Here is a 23672-nt window from a genome sequence, read left to right on the forward strand (position 1 = left end):
TACAGAAAGAAATCAGGTACATGGTACAAGTGTATTTAACAGTCTTCAGATCTTAAAATGATCTTACGAGTTAGCTGGTCAAGTTTAGCATTGAAATAAAGAATTTTCAATTCAACAACTCTTACTCTAGTAAGAGAATCCTCCCAGAACTTAAAATTAATGTTTTAGGGTATGTTGCATTTAATATTTGCACTATAATGCTATAGCATTGACAATGTTAAGTAATATTGTTTATTGAACCCGAATAAAATATATGTCCTCTCCAGGTCCCAGAGATCACTTGTCATAGGATCCTAAGAATACGACTGATGTAATTTATAGCCTATACAACTCCCAATTAACTGGGAAATCAGTCTTGATAATTATTAGATGTACATGGTGAAACATTACAACAAATAATATTTCAGTGCCAGATGGAATATTATGATCTCAGTAGCAAAACAGTGGATATGTTAAGGTTGATCTTGTTTTGTCATGTTCTGGTATCTTCACATTTGTTGAATAGAGTTTGGGCAGAGGGGAGTATGTCCATTCATATTTAATAATAAACACTCAAGTGAAGAAATTAGGTTACATAATTATCATTATAGTCCTGTGGCACCTTTCACAGCAGAGAAGATGAAGGAATTTAGCAGTTGTTCATGCCTGTAAAAGGAGGTAAGTGAAAACAGTTTAATTCCTGGCTGGCTTGAACTGCATGAAAATGGTCATTGGTGCATTATGTAAAAATTAAGAGTGTCCTTTTCAAAAGTGTGCAGTCTTTAACTATCCAATTTCATAGTCAAAACATAAAAGGAGTAATAGTTTTCTCCAGGTCAGCTCATCAGACAAGCCCTCTGCCTCCTGCATACCTATCTAAAGTGAGGTAGGTTATTTTTTTCCTAGATCATAAAACTAACCATAATCATGAAATATGGCACTAGGACATAACCCGTTCATAGCTCTCTCACTAATGTAAATCCCTTTCATGTGCTGTGGTTAATTGTTCCATCAAGAATCATCCTCAAACTGGGGGTCTATCTGATTTTCAAAATTATTAATTATCCTCTCAGTCAATCCAAATGACATGGAAGAAAATTTTACAATGGCCCAGCCCACATTTTATGTTGCAGGTATAATGCAACTTCTTGCTGTGCAAAATAAACTGTAGGCAGTTTCAAACAAGAACAAAGTAGGTGGAAAGTCACAATAAAAAAGATGGGGGATTCAGCTCCTTTATTTAGAAATTCACATTCACCATTTACAATAGTTTTTAATTAAGTTACAAAATTGTAATAACTGGTAAAACAATGTGATAGAAATATCATGGTTGCACAATAAAAAACGCTTTATAACTTCCGAAACCACTGCATTAGCATCTACTTTGCTTCTTGTAAACATTCTCTATCTCATAAATTTTATTTAGTGTTTGCTGTAGTCACCATAAAACTGTAAAAATTGAAATGGAAATGGCAGTGTAGAAATGGGCTGCAAAAATAAGTATGAGCCCAAATTGAATATCTGACAGAGGTTTTTTTCTGGTTTTTTGCTTACCAATAATAAATTCCAAGTCCTAGATGCAACATTTGCATTTTTACTGTCTTCCAACAATTCTTTTAACACTCCACCCTATTCATCTGCAGTTCATTAAATACACTGCATAGTAAACTGTCAAGAGTTGTCTGCAGTGCTGAGTACCACTTTTCATATCAGAATAATACTTTCATCTCTCACACTGATACCCAATATTTAAGGCCAAACAACAGACTCTATCCACTCTAAGTATTCAGCAATGCTAGTATACACGGAAGGTACACCTGGCTCCCCACAGAACACTGGTCCAAAAGAACTTAATCCAGCAACACTGAACTGACAGTGAGGTTTGTCAAGCCGAACTTGAAGGGGGCCTCCAGAATCACCCTGAAACAAAATGTAATGAAAAATATGTTCAGTTTTCCAAATCCTGAAATAAATTATCATTTGTGAAAATGAAATGTAAGTGGCTCATTACCCCTTGATCTGTTATGTGTTTCTCGATTTACAGTACAACAGCGTCAAAACCCTTAAATCTAGAATTTGGTCAGATCCCGATGGAGCAGTTTTGGACTACTTTATTATATAACTAAATGCAGAAGCTTCTAATATTTCATAAATTATCTTATTTTGTCAATGTGCAAATCTCTCTCCATTTTTACTCCATGCTAACTGCTCTTTCATAAACTGTTGAAAATGCCATGTCATTATGGGAAACTGATGGAACTATTTTGGATATTTTTCCTCTTTTTAATTTATGAATTTATTGTATGTTATTCACTTCTGATTTTAATACTTTTTGGCAAACCCACATCTTGAGATATACTGTACATAAATACAATCAAAAAGCTTTTATAAATTTGCATCCATAATACTTATTTTGACATGACATTTATAATGGCATTAACATAGTTAATTCCAAAAATATTCACAATAGGTCTCTTCAACGTGTCCAAAGACATAAAGCAACAGACTGGGAATCCTCAAAGTAAATTATATGACCAAATTATTAACCCATCCTTTTCATAAATCACTTGATTAATTACAGTTAGGTTTACAAATCTCCTTTAAACCAGTGATAATTAGTTGTAAGTAGCTTTTCCCCCATCTATTATAACTCCCTCTTTCACAATTATATGTGCATATCAGTAAATATCCAGCAAGCAGTACTAAATAAATACTGGTGTATGTGCTCACGCCCAGACACACACACACACACACACACACACACACACACACACACACACACACACACACACACACAAAATTTACTTCAAGAGGTGATCAATGAAACATATGTTTTCAACAGATGAACGAAAACATGACTGCATTTATGAGAGCCATCTTACCCTGCAAGAGTCACGGCCACCAGCTTCATCTGCAGCGCATATCAGTGACTCATTAACTTTGACACCTATGCGAGTCAGTTGTGGGAGTGCTTTTTGGCACTGTAATGCAGGTATTTCAGTGACATCCACATAGCGTGCTGTGCCTGTATGAAAGAAAGTGAGTGAGTATAACTTAGACAAAATGAATTACAAATCTTAAAGCATGTATTTTTTAAAAATCAACCTATATTAGCAGGACCTTATGCCCTGTTGTTTAAATATATAGAAATGTATGAGCTGTAGGCTACGTCAACTAATATCATCTCAGTGATAAAGTTAATAAAAAACTATGGAGTCTATTTATCAATCAACTGTAAGTTTACAATAATGTAAACATTTCTAGACTTTAATGTTATTTAATGATCCATGTAAAGTATTTATAACAATGAAAATTAATACTAAATTAAATTAATTAAATAATATAAATAAAAATTTATATTAAATTAAAATAAATTAATTTAAATGGTACAATGTTGTTGACACACTAGATGATTAGTCGTCTGAATGATATAAAAACTAGCTGCATGAAGTATAAGGTCTATTATTTAAATCTCGAGCAATAATTTTTGAGTAAGTTGTACACATGACCAAATAGTTCATTCTCAGCTGCTTCACCAATTATTCAGATACAGGTAAAGGACTCATGAATCAAATCTCTTCTCATCAACAGGCAGAATTATTTAATGAGTATTTGGAAGTAACATTATCACTTATGTGAAGTGCTATCAACATTGTCAACCTGCTTGAAACCTCATTCCAACTTGATAGAGATTCTCCGATTGTCTCAATATCCAAGAAAAACTGATTTCATGTACTAATGTCTTAACAGTGAGCCTCTTTGTTAGTTCAGCCAATGACAAAAGTATTTTGTGAACAAAGCTGTCTAGATGAATGGAAAACAAAACTGAGCATCTGTTACATGATGATCAGTTTGACTTTAGGAAAGGTGAAGGCGGTTCTGATGCTGCACTTGATAATAGGACCAAGACTTAAGAAAAATCAAGATGAACTCATACTATTTGTTGACCTAGAAAATGTGTGACAATTTAAAATAGTGCAAGATGGCTAAATATCTCAGAAAAATACAAGGGCTGTTCAAGAAGTAAGGTTACTTTTCAAACTGCATGGCCAACATAATTCGATTATTGATCTTTTTTTTGGTATGTTGGTACATATGTTCCAAACATATGTTCACAGTTTCAAGTGTACAGCATACTTTGTTTTTGACAGATAGAAAGTTTAGAAGTGTTTTATTGTGCTCAGCAATTTTCAATTATTATAAAAAAATGGAACAAAGAATCTGCATCAAATTTTGTATGAAAAATGGAATCAAGTGCTCTAAAACACTTTAAATGTTGACAGTGGCATACGGTGAGTCTGCTCAAAGTTATAAAAAAAAAGTTTACAAATGGTACAAGCTCTTCCACAATGGCCGAGAAGATGCCAATGATGAACCTCACTCTGGATGCTCCAGCACATCAACAACAGAGGATAACATTGAAGCTGTGAAGAAAATCGTTTTGGAAAATCATTGAATTACCATAAGAGAAGTTGCTGAGGATGTTGGCATATTAGTTGGCTCGTGTCATGCAATTTTTTTGGATGTTTTAGGCACGAGACGCGTGTCAGTGAAGTTTGTTCCAAAACTTCTCAATTTTGATTAGAAGAAGCGTCTCATGAGCATCCCTCAAGAACTCTTGAATGACGCCAATGACGATCGTGATTAGCTCAAAAGAGTCATAACTTGTGACGAAAGATGGGTTTATGGTTATGATGTCAAAACCAAAGCCCAATCATCCCAATGGAAGCATCCCAGAGAGTCGAGACCGAAAAAAAGCATGCCAAGTTCGATCAAATGTCAAAGTTTTAGTCACTGTTTTTTTTTTTTCAGTTACTGAGGTGTAGTGCATCATGAATTTTTGCCTCAAGGTCATTCGGTCAATGACTATTACCTAGATGTTATGTGCCATTTATGAGAAGCGATATGCAAAACACCTCAGGAATTGTGGAAAAACAATTCATTGCTTTTGCATCACGACAATGCACCTGCTCATTCATCATTGCTTGTGAGTAATTTTTTGGCCAAAAACAACACCACAGTCATGCCTGAGTCACTATATTCACCAGATTTGTCCCCCTGCAATGTTTTCCTGTTCCAAAGGCTGAAGAGACCTATGAAAGGACAAAGATTCAGCGATTGAGGAAATAAAAACTGCATCACTGGAAGTACTCAAGGCTATACCAAAAAGTGCTTGTGAGAAGTGCTTCAAGGATTGGAAGAAGCATTGGCACAAGTGTATTGTATCTGAGGGGAACAACATGAATAAATGAATATTTTTTCATAAAAATATAAAGTCACCTTACTTTTTGAACACACCTTGTAGGTGTAAGTTACAGTTAAAGATGGACAGTGTACGATACATCCCAGAACCTAGTGGTAAAAATAAGAATGGAAGGCCAAGAACAGAGTGCTCAGATTTGGAAGGTTGTAAGACAGGGTTGCAGTCTTGCCACTGTTGTTCAATGTATGCATCGAAGCAACAGTGACAGAATGCCACATTTGTAAAACAGTAATTTATATTTCAGAAGAAAGATTTAAGATTAATAAAAGGTGTTCCTTTCAAAGGATCATATGGAGGCATTCTTAAAAAATTAAAATTATTATCCTTCAATCTAAATTTATATTTGAGAGTATCTATTCCATTAGGACTCAGTTTTCAACATCGTTCAGTGAGGCCCACAATTATGAAACAAGGAATAGAAATTACTTTCACAAAATCAATACACCAATACAGTGTATTACATAAACCAAAAATTCTCTTCAGTGCACTGCCAGATAAGATCAAAGGAATACCAAGCTATAATGCATTTAAAAGAGAGCTGAAAGTTCTACTAATAATCCACAACTACAACAGCATTAATGGATTTTGGAATATTACTCAGATCTGTGGGTTCTGCCTCGTGTTTTCTGTATTCAGAAATTTATATCTGTCAAAGTATTTCTAGGAAAAATTAAACTCCTTTTACAAATGTACTCCCTGTTAATTGATGTATGTAGTTACCCTTCTACGTAGACATCAAATTCTGCATTCTTATACAAATTTAAGTAGCATATTTCTTACTTCAGTAAAATCAGTCAATATGTAGCAGTAACTTTTCAGCTATGCATCGTTCGTCTATATGTATGTACATAGATTTATTTTTTACATGTAAATACAATAGTGTTTTTTTTTACAATCCATCAAGTTGTGTTTATAAGGAAGCTACCATTCTAAACATAATATTACAACTTAGATGTGCTTATATTTTGTACATGAACGTAAATTATAAATTTTTATACTGGCTTCTATTTTTACAAGTGTTGTATCGTTAATGTGATAAAATGGGTGCTACATCAACAAATAAATAAATAAATATAAATGACTAAATAGAAATAAAGGAAAGGTACAAAAGTGGGATTAAAAATCAGGCTGAAAGGATATCAATGCTAATATTTGCTGATAACATTGCTATCATCAGTAAAATTTAGTAAGAATTACAGGACATGTTGAATGGAATAAACAGTCTAATGAGTACAGAATACAGATTGAGAGAAAGTCTACGAAAAATGAAAATAATGACGAGTAGCAGAAATGTGATTGGCGGTAAACTTTTCAAAACTGGGGGCTAAATTACACAACATAAAAAGCACAGAGGATATAAGAGGCAGATTAGCACAGGCAAAGAGGGCATTACTCACAAAAAGATGCCTACCAGTGTCCAACATATGACTTTATTTGAGGAAGAAATTTCTGAGAACATTTGTTTTGAGCACAGCATCTATTTATGGATCATGGACTGTGGGACAAACAAAAAAAGAATAGAAACACAGCACTTGAGATTATTGCTACAGAAGGATGTTGGGAAGGAGGGATAAGATAAGAAACAACGAGGTTCTCTGCAGAATCAGTGAGGAGTGGAACCTGCAGGAAACATTGACAAGAAGGAAGAACATGGTAATACGATTTATGTAAGCCATTAAGGGATAGCTTACCATGTTACTTGCAAGAATTGTAGAGGTTAAAAACTGTAGGGGAAGACAGAAGTTGGATGTACAAAACAAATTAAGTGAGGAGGTTAGGTGCAAATCGTCCTCTGAAACAAAGAGGATGGCATAGGAGAACAAACAACTTTTCATGGTCCCACCTTCTGCTACTTCAGTAGCTGAAGGTGAATATCATTTGTCATGTGCAAATAAGATATAGTATAATTTTTATGTTTTACGGATGTATGTATGTTTTCTAACCAATGCAAATACATGATACAGATCTATACTTTTCAGAAGAAACAGTAATCGATGTCAGTGTCTGTATTTATAAACGAAGTGAAGAAAATGCACATGAAATAGGGAAAGCCTTTGAAAAGATACAGGAGACATGTACCACAAAATTTAAAGAAATATTTGCATTGGATTTCCACTAGGTGACTGTAGGTAACGAGAGAAGTTTATATTTCAGTAACAAATAATATACTCAAAAGTAGATCACAAAGATGCTTTCTGAATGGAAACAAAATTTTTTAACTTTTTTTAAATGCCATCCTCTTACAATAATATTCTCGCAGAAAAGTGGCACTTTAAATACTTTTTTAACTTACCAAATTCTGTTGATCGACTGCTTTCTGCTCCAAATCCTGCAATAATTACCCGATTTGTTGGCAGCTGTGTTAATGAATTCAAGCAAGCAGGACGAACACGTGAGCTAAGTTTGGCTGGTGTGCGTAGATGCAGGACAGCCAAATCATGGAACCTGCTTCGTGGTTGGTACAAGGGATGTGGGGTTACCTTGTCAACATCGATCAACTGCACAGTTTCATCGTCACCATTTGGTGTTGTCAAGTCAACATCACCCAGGCGTACACGGCTCACAATACCACTGTAGAGATTGAATTTTATTTTAGTCTCTGCTGATTGTAAAATGATAAATATTCATCTAAAGCTATCAACAGGCCTTATTCCAGTCTTCCACATTTATCAGTAATTTTTTATAACCAATAACAAATAAAAATAGCCCTTCCTTAGCTACAATAGGTCATTCAAATAATTATATCTCTCTCTCTCTCTCTCTCTCTCTCTCTCTCTCTCTCTCTCTCTCTCTCTCCATAATTTTAGTACTTAAATTTGTTTATTTGTCCAAGAATCATTTTAGTACATTGTTTATATGTGTGATATAGGACAGTGGTAAAGTAGTTAATTTACAATACAGTAGTCATTTTGACTACATTGTTGACATAATCAAAATGCATAATAATGAAGGCTGGTGTACTACATTGCTTCTGAATGTTATAATAGCAGTTATTAAGTGATAAGGTGACATGATAAGCACAATGTGAACTACACTCCTGGAAATTGAAATAAGAACACCGTGAATTCATTGTCCCAGGAAGGGGAAACTTTATTGACACATTCCTGGGGTCAGATACATCACATGATCACACTGACAGAACCACAGGCACATAGACACAGGCAACAGAGCATGCACAATGTCGGCACTAGTACAGTGTATATCCACCTTTCGCAGCAATGCAGGCTGCTATTCTCCCATGGAGATGATCGTAGAGATGCTGGATGTAGTCCTGTGGAACGGCTTGCCATGCCATTTCCACCTGGCGCCTCAGTTGGACCAGCGTTCGTGCTGGACGTGCAGACCGCGTGAGACGACGCTTCATCCAGTCCCAAACATGCTCAATGGGGGACAGATCCGGAGATCTTGCTGGCCAGGGTAGTTGACTTACACCTTCTAGAGCACGTTGGGTGGCACGGGATACATGCGGACGTGCATTGTCCTGTTGGAACAGCAAGTTCCCTTGGCGGTCTAGGAATGGTAGAACGATGGGTTCGATGACGGTTTGGATGTACCGTGCACTATTCAGTGTCCCCTCGACAATCACCAGTGGTGTACGGCCAGTGTAGGAGATCGCTCCCCACACCATGATGCCGGGTGTTGGCCCTGTGTGCCTCGGTCGTATGCAGTCCTGATTGTGGCGCTCACCTGCACGGCGCCAAACACGCATACGACCATCATTGGCACCAAGGCAGAAGCGACTCTCATCGCTGAAGACGACACGTCTCCATTCGTCCCTCCATTCACACCTGTCGCGACACCACTGGAGGCGGGCTGCACGATGTTGGGGCGTGAGCAGAAGACGGCCTAACGGTGTGCGGGACCGTAGCCCAGCTTCATGGAGACGGTTGCGAATGGTCCTCGCCGATACCCCAGGAGCAACAGTGTCCCTAATTTGCTGGGAAGTGGCGGTGCGGTCCCCTACGGCACTGCGTAGGATCCTACGGTCTTGGCGTGCATCCGTGCGTCGCTGCGGTCCGGTCCCAGGTCGACGGGCACGTGCACCTTCCGCCGACCACTGGCGACAACATCGATGTACTGTGGAGACCTCACGCCCCACGTGTTGAGCAATTCGGCGGTACGTCCACCCGGCCTCCCACATGCCCACTATACGCCCTCGCTCAAAGTCCGTCAACTGCACATACGGTTCACGTCCACGCTGTCGCGGCATGCTACCAGTGTTAAAGACTGCGATGGAGCTCCGTATGCCACAGCAAACTGGCTGACACTGACGGCGGCGGTGCACAAATGCTGCGCAGCTAGCGCCATTCGACGGCCAACACCGCGGTTCCTGGTGTGTCCGCTGTGCCGTGCGTGTGATCATTGCTTGTACAGCCCTCTCGCAGTGTCCGGAGCAAGTATGGTGGGTCTGACACACCAGTGTCAATGTGTTCTTTTTTCCATTTCCAGGAGTGTATATTATGAATTGACAATTGGAAAAATTTTGTAAATAAAGTTTACTTGTTACGTTGTTCCATAAATTCACACAAAGAATAGAAGCAGTGGTCAAGCAAGAACTGTTTTTAACTTTATTGTAAACACATTTAATGTTGGTATGCATTTTATGAAAGAAGGCAAATAGTTATATAACATACTTCCAATATGATACACTCCTCTTTTGCATAAGTTTGTATCTACTGTGTTCATTTGTAGGTTCATCTTCTGACTAGTTTCATATGTGTGTATATCATAGCTGTGTCTGAAGAGATTTTCCTTCTTTTAAGATACTCCCTTTTGTGAAAATTAGTATTTTTTATATGTGCAAGCAAGGCAGCAGCATTATTTTGAGTTTTAAAAAATAGTCTACAGGAATTCTTGCATTTAGCTTTTTTTATCACCCCGATAATCATTTTCTGTATTTTAAATGTTTTTGTAGAATTTCCCAAAAAATTATTCCGTACATAAGTAGCGACAGTATGTTTCAATGGTACATTGTCAGCACTGGTGAGCAGCTTGTATTCTGAGTGAGGATCCTAACAAGGCTGTTAATGAATTCAGTCTCTAAATTGTGTAGGTGCACCTTTCACTTTAGCTCTGCTTGGACATGAATGCCTAGAAATTTTGTATGACTGACCTTCAACACATTTTTTTCTTTGATAGTGAAAACAGGGTTTGCTGACTGGAGGTTGTGTATGGTGTGAAAGTTAACTGCCACAGCTTTTTCAGAATTTATGATGAGCCTATTGGTCTTAAACAGTGCACTATGGTATGCATAACGATATTGCAGCCTCTTGCAGATTTTCCTCATTGTGTGATTTAATTAGAATATTAGTGTCATCTCAAAGAGTACAGTGGTTCCATCATGTATTTTATGAGCCAAGTCATTTATGTACAGCAGAAATAGGACAAGTCCCAAAACTAACCCTTGTGGGACTCCATACTTTATTTTCTCCTCATCATTGTAAAAACTAGAATTTTTTTGTGTTTCACTATCTTTGTGTTTTATTTCTGTAATCTGCTGATGATTACTGAGGTACGACAGGAGCACGCTTTCAGACTGGCCTCTAATTCCGCAGTTACTTAATGTACCCAAGAGAATGCCATGATCAATAACACTGAACGCTTTACTTAGATCCAGAAATATCCCAGATACTGTACATGTTGTTTATCATCCACAGACTTTAATATTATTTAAGAAGGCAAAATTTGCTGTCTGCATTGACTTCCCAGCTCTGAACCCATGTTGGGAGTTGCTTATTAGCCTCTCTTTATTTAAGAAAACTGTTAATCTCCTAAGGAACATTTTTTCCATAATTTTGCTGAAGCCTGACAATACTGAAACTGGCCTATAATTAATAATACCACTTTTTGCATCCTTCTTATGCAAATGTGTTACTTTTACAGTTTTTAGATTATTTGGAAACACACTACTCTCAAAAGATGAATTTACTATGTCTGTTAGTGGTTCCACAAGAAATGTTGCACTAACTTTAATAATAGCATCTGGTTTCTCATCAACACCCACTGAATATTTATTAGGTAATTCTTTTAGGATTCTTGACAGTGCCTTGGGTTTTGCTGGATACATGAATAATGTGTTTGGATGCATTTTTTGATCTGAATGACTGGCTGGCTGTTTGTCAAGGTGTGTATTTATTAACTGCTGTGCTATGTTAGAGAAATAATTGTTGATAGTACTAGCTACATGTTTGGGATCAATTAGTTTATTTTTATTCATATTCAGCTCTATATTACTGTGATTAACTGGCCTGGTGCCCATTTCTTTCCTTATAATTTGCCAGGTTGCTTTAGTTTTATTTTTGGAATTATACAATATTTTGTCATTTTCTATTCTTTTTATAAATAACTCAGTGTTAGTATTCTCTTGTATCTTTTGAAATATGTAATAAAGTCAAGTTAATATTCTCCTAGGAGTACTCATACAATCTCCTTTTATTTTGACATGATATTCTTATCACTTTTGTAATCCACTTTATTGTCTTTTGAGTAGAATTAGATGTAGGTATTTTCTTGGGAAAAGCCATTAAAAAATGTTTGAATGTAGCCATTAACTTATCATATTTCTCACTGGTATCATTACAGTCATTTACATCTTTCCAGCTTCCACCCTTCAGGAGTGAACAAAAATATTCCACATTTTTTGTACTGAAATTCCTTACAGTGTGTTGTATTCTACTGGGAATTGCGTGTCCTGAAATATTCTTTTTCAAGAATTTGAGCATTGTGATCACTAAAACCTGTGTTTACAACTTGTATGTTATAGGCATATTTGCACTATTTATCAAGATCTGATCAATAATAGATGCAGAGATTGGTGTTTCTTGAGTTGGTTCAATTACTGTTGCACTGATGTTGAATGAGTGTAGTAGATTTAAATTGTCATCTCTGAAATTATTGGATTTCGATAAATCAATATTAAAGTTGCCACATACATTTATATTCTTCTTGGGAGAGTGAATTTCTTCCAAGAGATCCCCCATGCAATTGTAGAACACTTTTTTGTTTCCATCTGGTGATCTGTATACACAAATAATAACTGTATTTTGCCTCGGTAGTTCGGCTATAGAATGTTCCACATCTTTATCAAAGGACAGTTTATGGTGTTTAGTTACACTACTGAATTCAACATTTTCTCTAATAAATACACAAGTACCCCCCATGACTTAATATTTTCCTACAAAACATGCTTGCAGGTTTGAACTGAGGAATGTGTTTGCTCCAACATATCTTGTTTGAGCCAGTGTTCTGTAAAGACAGTACAGAAATATATTTTAGGTCATTTAACATTATTTCTATTTCATATAGTTTATTTGAGAGTGACTGATCATTCTGATGGAGTAATTTCAAATTATGTACAGGGAGTAAATCATTTCTTGCCTGACCACTTACCTCACTTATTTGAGTTTGTGTACTTAGTGGAAAAAATCCTGATGTTTTCCAGGGATGTGGGTTCCTGCCCTTCTTCTGTTGAAATGTTTGCAATTTCCACTTTTTTCCATCCTTTTTCATCCATCTGCCCATTAATAACTGCCTTGTTGCTGCATTTGATGGCTTGAAATTTAACCAAGTAAGTGTGTTGTTGTAACTTTCTTTGAGCTTATTTTTTGTAATATACTGGTCCATAACTATCTGTTTTCACATGGGTGGCATTTTCACTTTGAGATTGTGTCTCTTGTGTGATATTCAGGCTCAAGATGGTGTTATAAGGTATTTTTATTTATAGGAAAAAAAGAGTTTTATTCTATAACTTTTTTATCTTTGTCCCACACATGCACAACACAGACTACACCAAGAAGCCAGTGAACCACAGTTAGCCTAGAAAAAGTTAGAGCACTGTAACTTTCTTGGCAAATAGTATTGTTTTGTTCACTTGGCCCGCACTTCATGTTTTGTAAGATAAAGGCGATATGATAAGTTTTGTACAATTTTCAGAAGGCAGAAGGAAGTATGCAGAAAGTTAAGTCCCATGGTGCTCAGAGCCATATGAACCATTTCAAGTATGCAGAGAGAATTAAAGGTCGGCCAACTTCATTACACTGCTTCTAAATTAAGAGGTCATGGAATTTTTTGCCACATCATGAGAATAATAGTATACTTGACAAATCCAAGGCTGAATACAAGAAAGAATTACAAATAAGTGTCTCAGTATTTGAACAATTTCATGAGTTTCTTGGAGTTTACGAAATTCAGAAGTAGGCTGGCAGACCATCTGCACTTAGGAGGCAAGCCATGGGCCTCTAGGTGCAGTTTATGATGTCTAGCAGTAAATATTGTTGATATCTATTTGTGATTCACAGTGATCTATAGAACAATTCTTCCAGCATGTGAAACATAGCTGAGCAGTTATATAGAATTTTGTTTACATAAGTGTTTCAGATAAGTGTGTGCACATGTAACTAATAAGCAGCAGGGTTTAAGTTTAGGGTGCTATTAGCAAGCTAGAGGTAGTGGTGATGGAAGAGATTGAAGAGCAGAGTACAGTTAATGTTAACAAACAATTTCTTTCTACTGGCAAACTGGAGCTGGTAACCATTATTATGGCTGTTGACAAAACGTTCCCCTTCCTTATGAGTGGTGTAACACACTGCATTACTTTGTTCTTTCACTGCATATTACAAGGACCATGTAACTTCTGACCCCAAATACACACGAGAGACTGTGCAACAGTATGTCACCATGGAGAGTGATGGAAGAAATGTTTCACAGCGAAGTACTGTACATTGTCCAAGGTATGTATGATGTACTGATACTGATACTTTGTGAGAAACTGGTGTTTCATAAATAATGAAATACATTACTAGTTTTTGTAATATTTAAGGTGAACTTGCACTATAATTCAGCTAACCAGGCCTGGAGAGAGTTTCCTGAAAAGAGAGAATTTGGTGCTGCAAAGTGAGTTCTCCCATTTTTTATTGTTACTTTCAGCCTTTCACAAATATGGCATTGATATCAATGAAGTTTTGTTTCTGTTATGTTGGTAGGCATTCCACAGTGGAATCAGTCAACTGCATATTTTTCTGTACAATTCTTTTGTTTATAAAGTATCAGTTTTAAGAAAACCCAACCAACCTAAAACTGTCTGCAGCTACAACCACTCATTTTGATTTATGGAATTGTGTGGAAAAGGGAACATTCTGTAGTACCATGTATGGTAGCCTGCCCAGTTGGCCATCCGGTTAACGCATGGCTTTCTGGGCGGGAAGGAGCGCCTGATCCCCGGCACGAATCCGCCTGGCAGATTTGTGTCGAGGTCCGGTGAACCGGCCAGTCTGTGGATGGTTTTTAGGCGGTTTTCCATCTGCCTCGGTGAATGCGGGCTGGTTCCCCTTATTCTGCCTCAGTTACACTATGTCGGCGATTGCTGCGCAAACAAGTTCTCCATGTACACGTACACCACCATTACTCTACCACACAAACATAGGGGTTACACTCTTCTGGTGTGAGACATTCCCTGGGGGGTCCACCTGGGGCCAACTGTACAATAACCCTGGGTTTGCTGTGGGGCAGCGGAGGGGTGGAGTGGACTGCGATAGTTGTCGTGGGGTTGCGGACCACTGCAACTGTGGTGGGGATGGAGCCTTTCCGTCGTTTCTAGGTCCCCGGTTAACATACAGTACAATACCATGTACAGTATTAAGTTTCCTACAAGTCCATTTGGGTACAGAGTGCGAAAAGTGCTCGCTTAAATGCACAATATGATTAGTCTAATCTTGTCTTTATGGCACCATTGGGTACAACACAGAAGGTTTTAGTATATTCCTCTCTTTATACTGGTCCTTTAAATTGTGCCTCTATTTTCAAGTGTTTGGCAATTCAGATGCATTTCTATGAGGCTCTCCTGTGAGTCAAACAAATTGTGCTTCCTTCTTTGTATGCATTCAATATCCGTGTCAGTCTTATCGGGTATGGGTTCCACACACTTGAGCACTGTGTAAGCAGTTTCCTAAGTAGACTGGCAGCACTTCCCCAATATCCTATCCATGATCTGAGGACTGCTATCAGCTTTAGCTACATCTGAGCCTATGTGATTATTCCATTTCATGTACCCACAGACTGTTTCACCCAAGTGTCCGGTTCCAATTGTGACTCATGATATTATAGTCCAACAATTTTTCATTTCTGCATTTTGTGAAGTGCGTAAATTCAAATTTATGGTCATTTGAAGTGAGTTGCCAGTCTTTCCAATACTTTGTAATCTCTTCAAAATCTGATTTTCATGCAGCTTTTTTCTGACAGCACTTCCATATAGATAAATGTATTGTTTGCAAAAAGTCTGTGATTACTTTTGTTTGCTAAGCCATTTATATAAAGCACTCAACAAGGGTCCAACACACTCCCCTGGGGCATGCATGGAGTTGTTTCTACATCTGTTAATGACTGTGTAAAATAACATGCTGCATCCTCCCTACAAGAAATCCTGAATCCTATCACAAATTTGGTTTGATGTCAGATCATTGATGTTTTGTTAATAAGCACTGGCAAGCCAAATTATTTTCAGAAATCATGTGAGAAAAGTGCAAGGTATGTTTCACATAAGTGATGTCTTTGGAATCCATGCTAGCTAGCGTGGATGAAGTCATTCTCGATGAGATACCTCATTACATGTGACTTCAGAATATGTCCTCAGATTCTCTGCAACCATTCTCAGACTGGTGTGACCTGTGCTTTTTACCAACTATTGTGCACAGTTTTTTGATCAAGGTATCTGTGGTATATTATGATTTGAATGGGGGAGGGGGAGGGGGGAGGGAGGTTGATAACTCAGCTGTAAATTATATGTATAAATGGGGACCAAACATGACCCTGAATTCTTTTTTGTAAACTTTATTGAATCATTGCAGAAACAACAAAAACAGCATGCCAAATTTAAACAAATGCAAAATCTCCAAGGCTGGCAATATTTCAAAGAAGCTTTAAATTTATTGCAGACTTTAATGCGAGATAGTTATTATAGTTTCCACAACAAAACATAGTCCCAAAACCTGGCAGGTAATCCAAAGAGATTCTTGTAGTGTTTAAAGTATGCTAGCAACAAGACACAATCAATGCCTTCTCTGCAGAACAGCAATGGAAATACTATCAACAACAGTGGTGCCTAAGCACAGTTACTAAACATAGCTGTCTGAAATTCCTTCACCAAAGAAGACTAAGTAAACATTCCAGAATTTCAATCAAGAACAGCTGCCAACATGAGTAATGTAGACGTAGACATCCTCACAGTAGTGAAACAACTTCGATCACGTAATAAAAGCAACACTTCTGGTCCAGACTGTAAAACAATTACGTTTCTTGTCAGAGTATGCTGATGCACTAGGTCCATACTTAACAATCATATACAACCACCTGCTTGACGGAAAATCCATACCCAAGAACTGGAAAGTTGCAAAGGTCACACCAATATTCAAGAAAGGCAGTAGGAATCATCCACTAAATTACAGGCCCATATCATTAACATCAGTATGCAGCAGGATTTTTGAACATATATTGTGCTCAAATATTATGAAGGAATGGTCTATTAGTGCGCAGTCAACAAATATTTAGAAAACATAGTTCATGTGAAACACAAATAGCTCCTTACTCTCACAAAGTGTTGAGTGCTATTGACAAGGGATTTCAAATTGATTCTGTATTTCTAGATGTCCAGAAGGCTTTTGACAATGTACCACACAAGCAGCCTGTAGCGAAATTGGGTGATTACGGAATATCATCTTAGTTATTTGACTCAATTCGTGATTTCCTCTCACAGAGGTCACAGTTCGTAGGAATTGATGGAAAGTCATCAAGTAAAACAGAAGTGATTTCTGGCACTCCCCATTATAGTGTCATAGCCCTCTGCTGTTTCTGATGTATATACACAATTTATGAGAAAATCTGAGCAGTTGTCTTAGGTTGTCTGCAGATGATGCTGTTGTTTATCATCTAGTACAGTCATCAGAAGATCAAAACCAATTGCAAAACATTTGGAAAAAGATCTGTATGGTGCGAAAATTGCCAATTGGTCACTCAAATGAGTGGTAAAAGGAATCCATTAAACTTTGGTTACACGATCAGTCAATTAAATCTAAATGCCATAAATCCAGTTAAATACCTAGTAATTACAATTACAAGCAACTTAAATTGGAAAGAACAATGAGAAAATGTTGTTGGGAAGGCAAACTAAAGACTGTAGGCTTCTGGCAGAACACTTGTAAAATGCAACAGATCTACTGAAGAAACTGCCTACACTACACTTTTCCATCCTCTTTTTAAGTACTGCTGCACAGCCTGGGATCCTAACCAGACAAGATTAATGAAATACATCAAAAAAGTTTAAAGAAGAGCAGCATGTTTTGTGTTATCATGAAATAGGGGAAAGAGAGTCACTGACATGATACTGTATTTGGGGTGGGTATCATTAAAACAAAGGCTTTTTTCATTGCAGTGGGATCTTCTCACGAAATTTAAGGCACCAACTTTCTCCTCCAAATGTGAAAATATTTTGTTGATGCTGACCTACATATGGAAAAATGATCATCATAATAAAATAAGGGAAATCAGAGCTCACATGAAAAGATATAGGTGTTCATTTTTTCTGCGCACTGTTTGATATTGGAATAATACAAAATTATTGTAAAGGTGGTTTTATGACTCCTCTGCCAGGCACTTAAGTGTGATTTGCAGAGTATCCATTTAGATGCAGATGTATGTGATCACTCTATTTCACATCCATACAAATAATTATATCCAGGTATTTATACAAGTTAACTGATTCCACTTATCTCTCATTGATATTGTAGCTGCAGCATGCCACACATTTGTGTTCTGTGATGTGCTCAGTTTCACATTTCTGAACACCACTTCTTTTTTCTACATACTGTCCTGACTTTTTTTACAAATTTTCCCATCACATTGGCACTTTTTTAATGGAACCCTCCCAAGAAAGAAGAATAACATGTGCACAGTGACTTCTGCATGAACTCCTAAACCTCTGCACTGTCATCAAAACAGTGTCCTCCAAGTCATTCCTTCAGTGGTCCATACATGGGGTAATGCAGTATCATGACTCTGGACTCTGAGGACGTTCCACAGTTATTAACTGAATTTCCTATTGTTTTCCCCCATTAAAGTATCAGATTGCATAGTAGACAATTTCCTGTAGTTGATCTTATCAGCAATGATGGCTTGAGCACTTCCATAGCTTATTCGTGCTCTAGAAGCAATGTTCGAAAGGTTTAAGCACTGACCTTTTCCAATAAGATCTTGTATGGGATGAATGTTTAGTGTGATGCTTGTCCATGGTTGCCTTTTGTGGGGTGCACTTTTCGCTGCTACCTGCCCTGTTACAAATGTTTTATGCCCTTCATTTGTGTCTTTCAAAGGATTTCTTCCTCAAAATGTACCTGAAGCCTCCTCAAAATTTCTGCACACCTGGTGCCCTATTTCACGAAAAGCTTCAAGATTACACACTGCATAACAGGGTTGTTTATCAGAGAGATGGTCTCATGCTAACATCACAATGATATTTAGACATCCCCACTGTGGTGCAACATCTCTATTCTGTAGAGTAACATGTTCAGCTTCTGAGCACCTGTTGTTGTTGTTATCATGGTCTTAAGTCCAAAGACTGGTTTGATGCAGCTCTCCATGCTACTCTATCTTGTGCAAGCCTCTTCATCTCCAAGTAACTACTGTAACCTATGTTGTTCTGAAACGGATTACTGTATTCATCTCTTGGTCTCCCTCTATGGTTTACAACCTCCACACCCCTCCAACAGAAATATTGGCCATCCCATCATGTCTCAGAATGCAAACTATCAACCAATCCCTTCTCTTGGTTAAGTTATGCCACAAATTTCTTGCCTCCCCAATTCTACTCAGTACTTTCTCATTATTTCTGTGATCGACTGATCTAATCTTCAGCATTCTTCTGTTGCACCAAATTTTGAAATCTTCTATTGTTTTTTTATCTAAATTGTTTATCGTCAATGTTTCACTTCCATACATGGCTACGCTCTACACAAATACCTTCAGAAAGGTCTTGTAACACTTAATTCTATATTCGATGTTAACAAATTTATCTTTTTTAGAAATGATTTTTTTTATCATAGCCAGTCTACATTTTATATCCTCTCTACTTCAGCCATAATCTGTTATTTTACTGCTCAAATAGCAAAACTCATCTAATCTGCACCCCTTAGCATCACCTGATTTAATTTAACTACATTCCATTATCCTTGTTTTGCTATTGTTGATGTTCATCTTATATCCTCATTTCAATATACTATCCATTCCGCTCAACTGCTCTTCCAAGTCCTTTGCTGTCTGTGACAGAATTACAGTGCCATCGGCAGACATCAGAGTTTTTATTTCCTCTCCCTAAACTTTAATTCTTACTCCAAATTTTTCTATGATTTCCTTTACTGCTTGTTCAATATACAGATTAAATAACATCGGGACAAGGCTCCAATCCTACCTCACTTGCTTTCCAACCACTGCCTCCTTTTAATGCCCCTCAACTCTTATAGCTGCTGTCTGCTTCCTGTACAAGTTGTAAATAACCTTTCGCTCCCTGTATTTTACCCCTGCTACCTTCAGAATTTCAAAAGAGAGCATTCCAATCAACGTTGTCACAAACTTTCTCTAAGTCTACAAATGCTATAAATGCAGGCTTGCCTTTCCTTAAACTATCCTCTAAGATAGGTCATGGGATCAGTTTTTCCTCGCATGTTCCCACATTTTTCCAGAATCCAAACTGATCTTCCTCAAGGTCTGCTTGTATCAGTTTTTCCATTCTTCTGTAAATGATTCACGTTAGTATTTTGCAAGTTTGAATTACTAAACTGATAGTTTGGTAATTTTCACACCTGTGAGAAACTACTTTCTATGGAATGGGAATTACTCCATTCTAACCTCTTAGGCGGTTGAAATCAGAGAAGTTGTTTGGATAGTTAAGTGTGGAGCATCCTACAGTGTGCACTCTGGTTTGTCATATGTGCAGATTTTGTGCATAAAATGTCAGTTCAGACCATTGATAGAGTGCAATGGGAGTGCCTTGGAAGCCACAGAGCAAAGGGTGCAGGCGATAATGCCAATATGTGAACAGTTTAAGATTATACATAAAGGTATGTTTACACTAACATACATCTATCACAGCTTGTAGGAGCACCATGTCTCTCTGGCATGTGGCAACACATTATCTGATATGAAAGTTCACCCAACCTGCTTGCGGACCTTCCCACATATACAAGTCACACATATATTTTGCGTATAGCTTTCTTGCAATATACTTCACAAGTCTCAGAAGTTGCACACGCACACCACCAGTCTTCCATGGCACTGCTTACAAATGCCTATGTGATCTTTAGTGTTCTATGGAGCTTGTTTTTATATTGATGGTGTTTTGTTGATTTTCCTTTCTTCAACCACAAGAGCATTGCACCTGCACATGAAAATGTAATGCCTTCTGTGCTGGCGTCAGCACACCATGCAGCAAAGAGGTTGCCGGAAGATCAACAGAGGTCAAAGACAGACTCGCAAGAAATGCACCACCAACATCCTCTCGGCTGCCAATATTTGGGTTGTGTTCCAACCAATAACAGCTGTTGTGGAGGTTAAAAACACTTTCATGAGTGAAGCTAGATTCATCACTCCATATCACGTTGTTTATAAAATGTTTGTTATCTTCCACTTGGTGCGAAAGTCATTCACAAAACTGTACTTGTTCAATGTGGTTTTCCAATTGCTGGTGTTGGTTAATGTGTTATTAGATGCACCCAGCATGAAAAGCATATTGATATGTATTCATCCTTTGTATACTCCATCAGGAAGCTGCCCCATATGAATTTGACAGGACCAGTTACAGTTTCATGAATTCCACTGTCTTGTGATAGACTATTGCCTTTTGACATGGTGTCCTGTTTATAAATGATGAGGACTACAGATTGGATTTCTAAAAAATAGAAAATGATCGTGACAAGGATTCAACCATAGTCCGATGGTGGACGTGGGTTTGATGTTCCAGCAGCCCACTCAGTGAGCTATTACAGCAGGGACAGTAGTGTGGGATGATACACATTCCTCTGTACATTTGAATGTGCTACGCAATGTGACAGTGTTACCATCTCCTCGTTTACCCAATATGATTTTACTAGGTAAACTTATCTTTAATCTGGATGAGGAAATGCATACCGGTCTCCAAGTGTGGCATTTTTTCTTCACCCTGTATTTAATCAATCTGGCATCCAACACACCACTAATCCTGTATTTGAACATTACAGGATTGTTTTTCATCTGTGCCAATTTACATTTTTCTACATTTAGTGCATTCTGCCATTCATCACACCAAATAGAAATTCTGCCTAAGTCATCTTTTATTCTTCCACAGCCAGTCAACCACAATACTTTCCCATATACTACCATGTCATCAGCAAAGAGGTGCATTTCTCTGTTCACCTCAATCTATCCAGTTATTTATGTATATAGAGAACAAGAGCATTCATATCACACTTCACTGGGCCACTTGCATATCAGGGAAGCTATTTAGTATGCTCAGACTTCTAACAGTCTGCAGGGGGCAATGCGTCAAACTCTTTCCAGAAATCTAGAGATTTGTAACCTGCCCATTGCTCTTAATCCATTGTTAGCAAGATATCATGTGAGATAATGACCTGATGAGTTTCACAAGAGCTGTGCTTTCTAAACCTGTGCTAGTTTGTTGACAGCTTTTCTGACTTAGGTATACTTTAAATTTGAATATTTTCAAGAAATCTGCAGCAAACTAATTAATGATATTGGTCTGTAATTCTGTGGGTCCATTCTTTTACCCTTCTTATATACAAGAGTCATTTGCACTGTTTTTCAGTCCTTGGGGACATTCTGCTAGACGAGAGATTGGTGATAAATGCAGACCAAGTAAGGGGCCAATCTCAGAGTAATCTTTGTAAATCCAAACTCAGATTCTATCTGGACGTGGTGACTTATTTTCAACTCTCAGTTGCTTCTCTATGCCAGTGATGGTTCTTACCATAGTAACTGAAGTGAAGTGTCCACCATACAGAAGTCTGTGGGATGTTCAAACAATGGTATTGTTAACCATCGTCCTGTGTGAACGATTTCTTACATGAAAAATTTAAATCCTCATCTTTCCTTTTGCTGTCTTCTTTTGGCAAGCCAGACTGAGCAACAGATGATGGGATAGAAGTGTTCGATCTGTGTAGTGATTTTATGTAGGACCAGAATTTTCTTGGGTTCTCAGGAAGATATTTCATTAAGGTATGATGGTGGTAGTTGTAAGCTTCGCACATGAGTCCTTTTACACACACACTTATTTCTAACTTTTGCCTGTTGTCATTTTCACATTTTCTTCTGAACTGAGAGTGCAATGGCCTTTGCTTCCTCAGCTTTTTCCCAGTTTAATAAACCAGTCTAATAGACCATGGTGAGCCTCTTCCATGCTTAATACATCTACTTCTTCAGAGTGTAATTTACAATCAGTTTAAACTTTTATCATAATTCCTTCACGTCCACCATTCAGAAATAATGACAACTGCTTACCTGCTCTTTCTAGCAGAAATACTCTCACAGCTTCCTCAATGGCTTTATGAACTTTATTAACCACTATCACAATGATGAAATGATAAGTAACCTGTGTGTCTCTACTGTCACTGTCAATAAGGTCAGGCCTGTTTGTAGCTACAAGGTCTAAAATATTTTCATTACATGTGGGTATCTAACCAGCTGTTGAAGACAGTTTTCAGAAAACTGTTGAAAACTGCTTCACAAAACTGACTGACTACACCATCTGCAATTAATCCATAGATTCAATAGGTAAAAATTGCCTCAAACTAATTTTGCACGCTCTGGGTATTTTCGCACCACTGAGTGTACCCTTACTTTAAATGATTCTGAAACTGTCATGGTAAAATAGGATGGTTGGTGAAAACATCCAAGAACTAACTTTAGTTCCCACAGGCTTTTTACTCGTGTCTAGATAACTTCACCATCAGACTCAATTTCGAACTTGATAGACAATATATTTGTCAGCTGCAATGAACACTCCTTCCACCAACACCCCACCCCCTTGCCATCTAATCACTCTTTTTGATACACATTCCATGCCATAATTAATATTTCAGAGCTTTCTACTCTGGATTTCTGCCAGCTCTCTGTTCTGAGAATAATTTGACTGCAACAACTTTCCTGAAAGGAAGTAAATTCTTTCTACTTCTTTAATACAAATACTTCACAATTTAGTGTTAAAATTTTGACTACTACAATGTCTTTACATTATATGCAGTCTAATATCACTCTGCATACTGACTGGTGAGTGTTTGGAGGATGTCAATATACTGCCTAGCTTAAAAAAAAACCCTATGCTCTCTGCAAGTACCCTGCTATCCAAGTAGCTGCTTTCTTTGTGTAGTGTACACCTGAACTGTGACTATGAGTTCTA

At 37.5% G+C, this 23672-nt stretch overlaps 1 protein-coding gene across 1 annotated transcript in view; it reads right to left on the minus strand.

The window, feature by feature from the left end:
* Nucleotides 1-1198: 1198 nt before the first annotated feature.
* The window catches only part of LOC126464159 (serine protease snake-like), an 80870-nt gene continuing 58396 nt past the window's right edge, over nt 1199-23672 (minus strand). The window contains exons 5-7 of the mRNA XM_050096213.1: nt 7536-7813; nt 2862-3004; nt 1199-1899 (exon numbers count right to left, since the gene is read on the minus strand). Of these exons, the coding sequence (XP_049952170.1) occupies nt 1729-1899; nt 2862-3004; nt 7536-7813 (592 nt within the window). The 3' untranslated portion in view covers nt 1199-1728. The remainder of the gene's footprint in view (nt 1900-2861; nt 3005-7535; nt 7814-23672) is intronic.

This window comes from Schistocerca serialis, chromosome 1, assembly GCF_023864345.2.
Source record: "Schistocerca serialis cubense isolate TAMUIC-IGC-003099 chromosome 1, iqSchSeri2.2, whole genome shotgun sequence".
NCBI lineage: Eukaryota > Metazoa > Arthropoda > Insecta > Orthoptera > Acrididae > Schistocerca > Schistocerca serialis.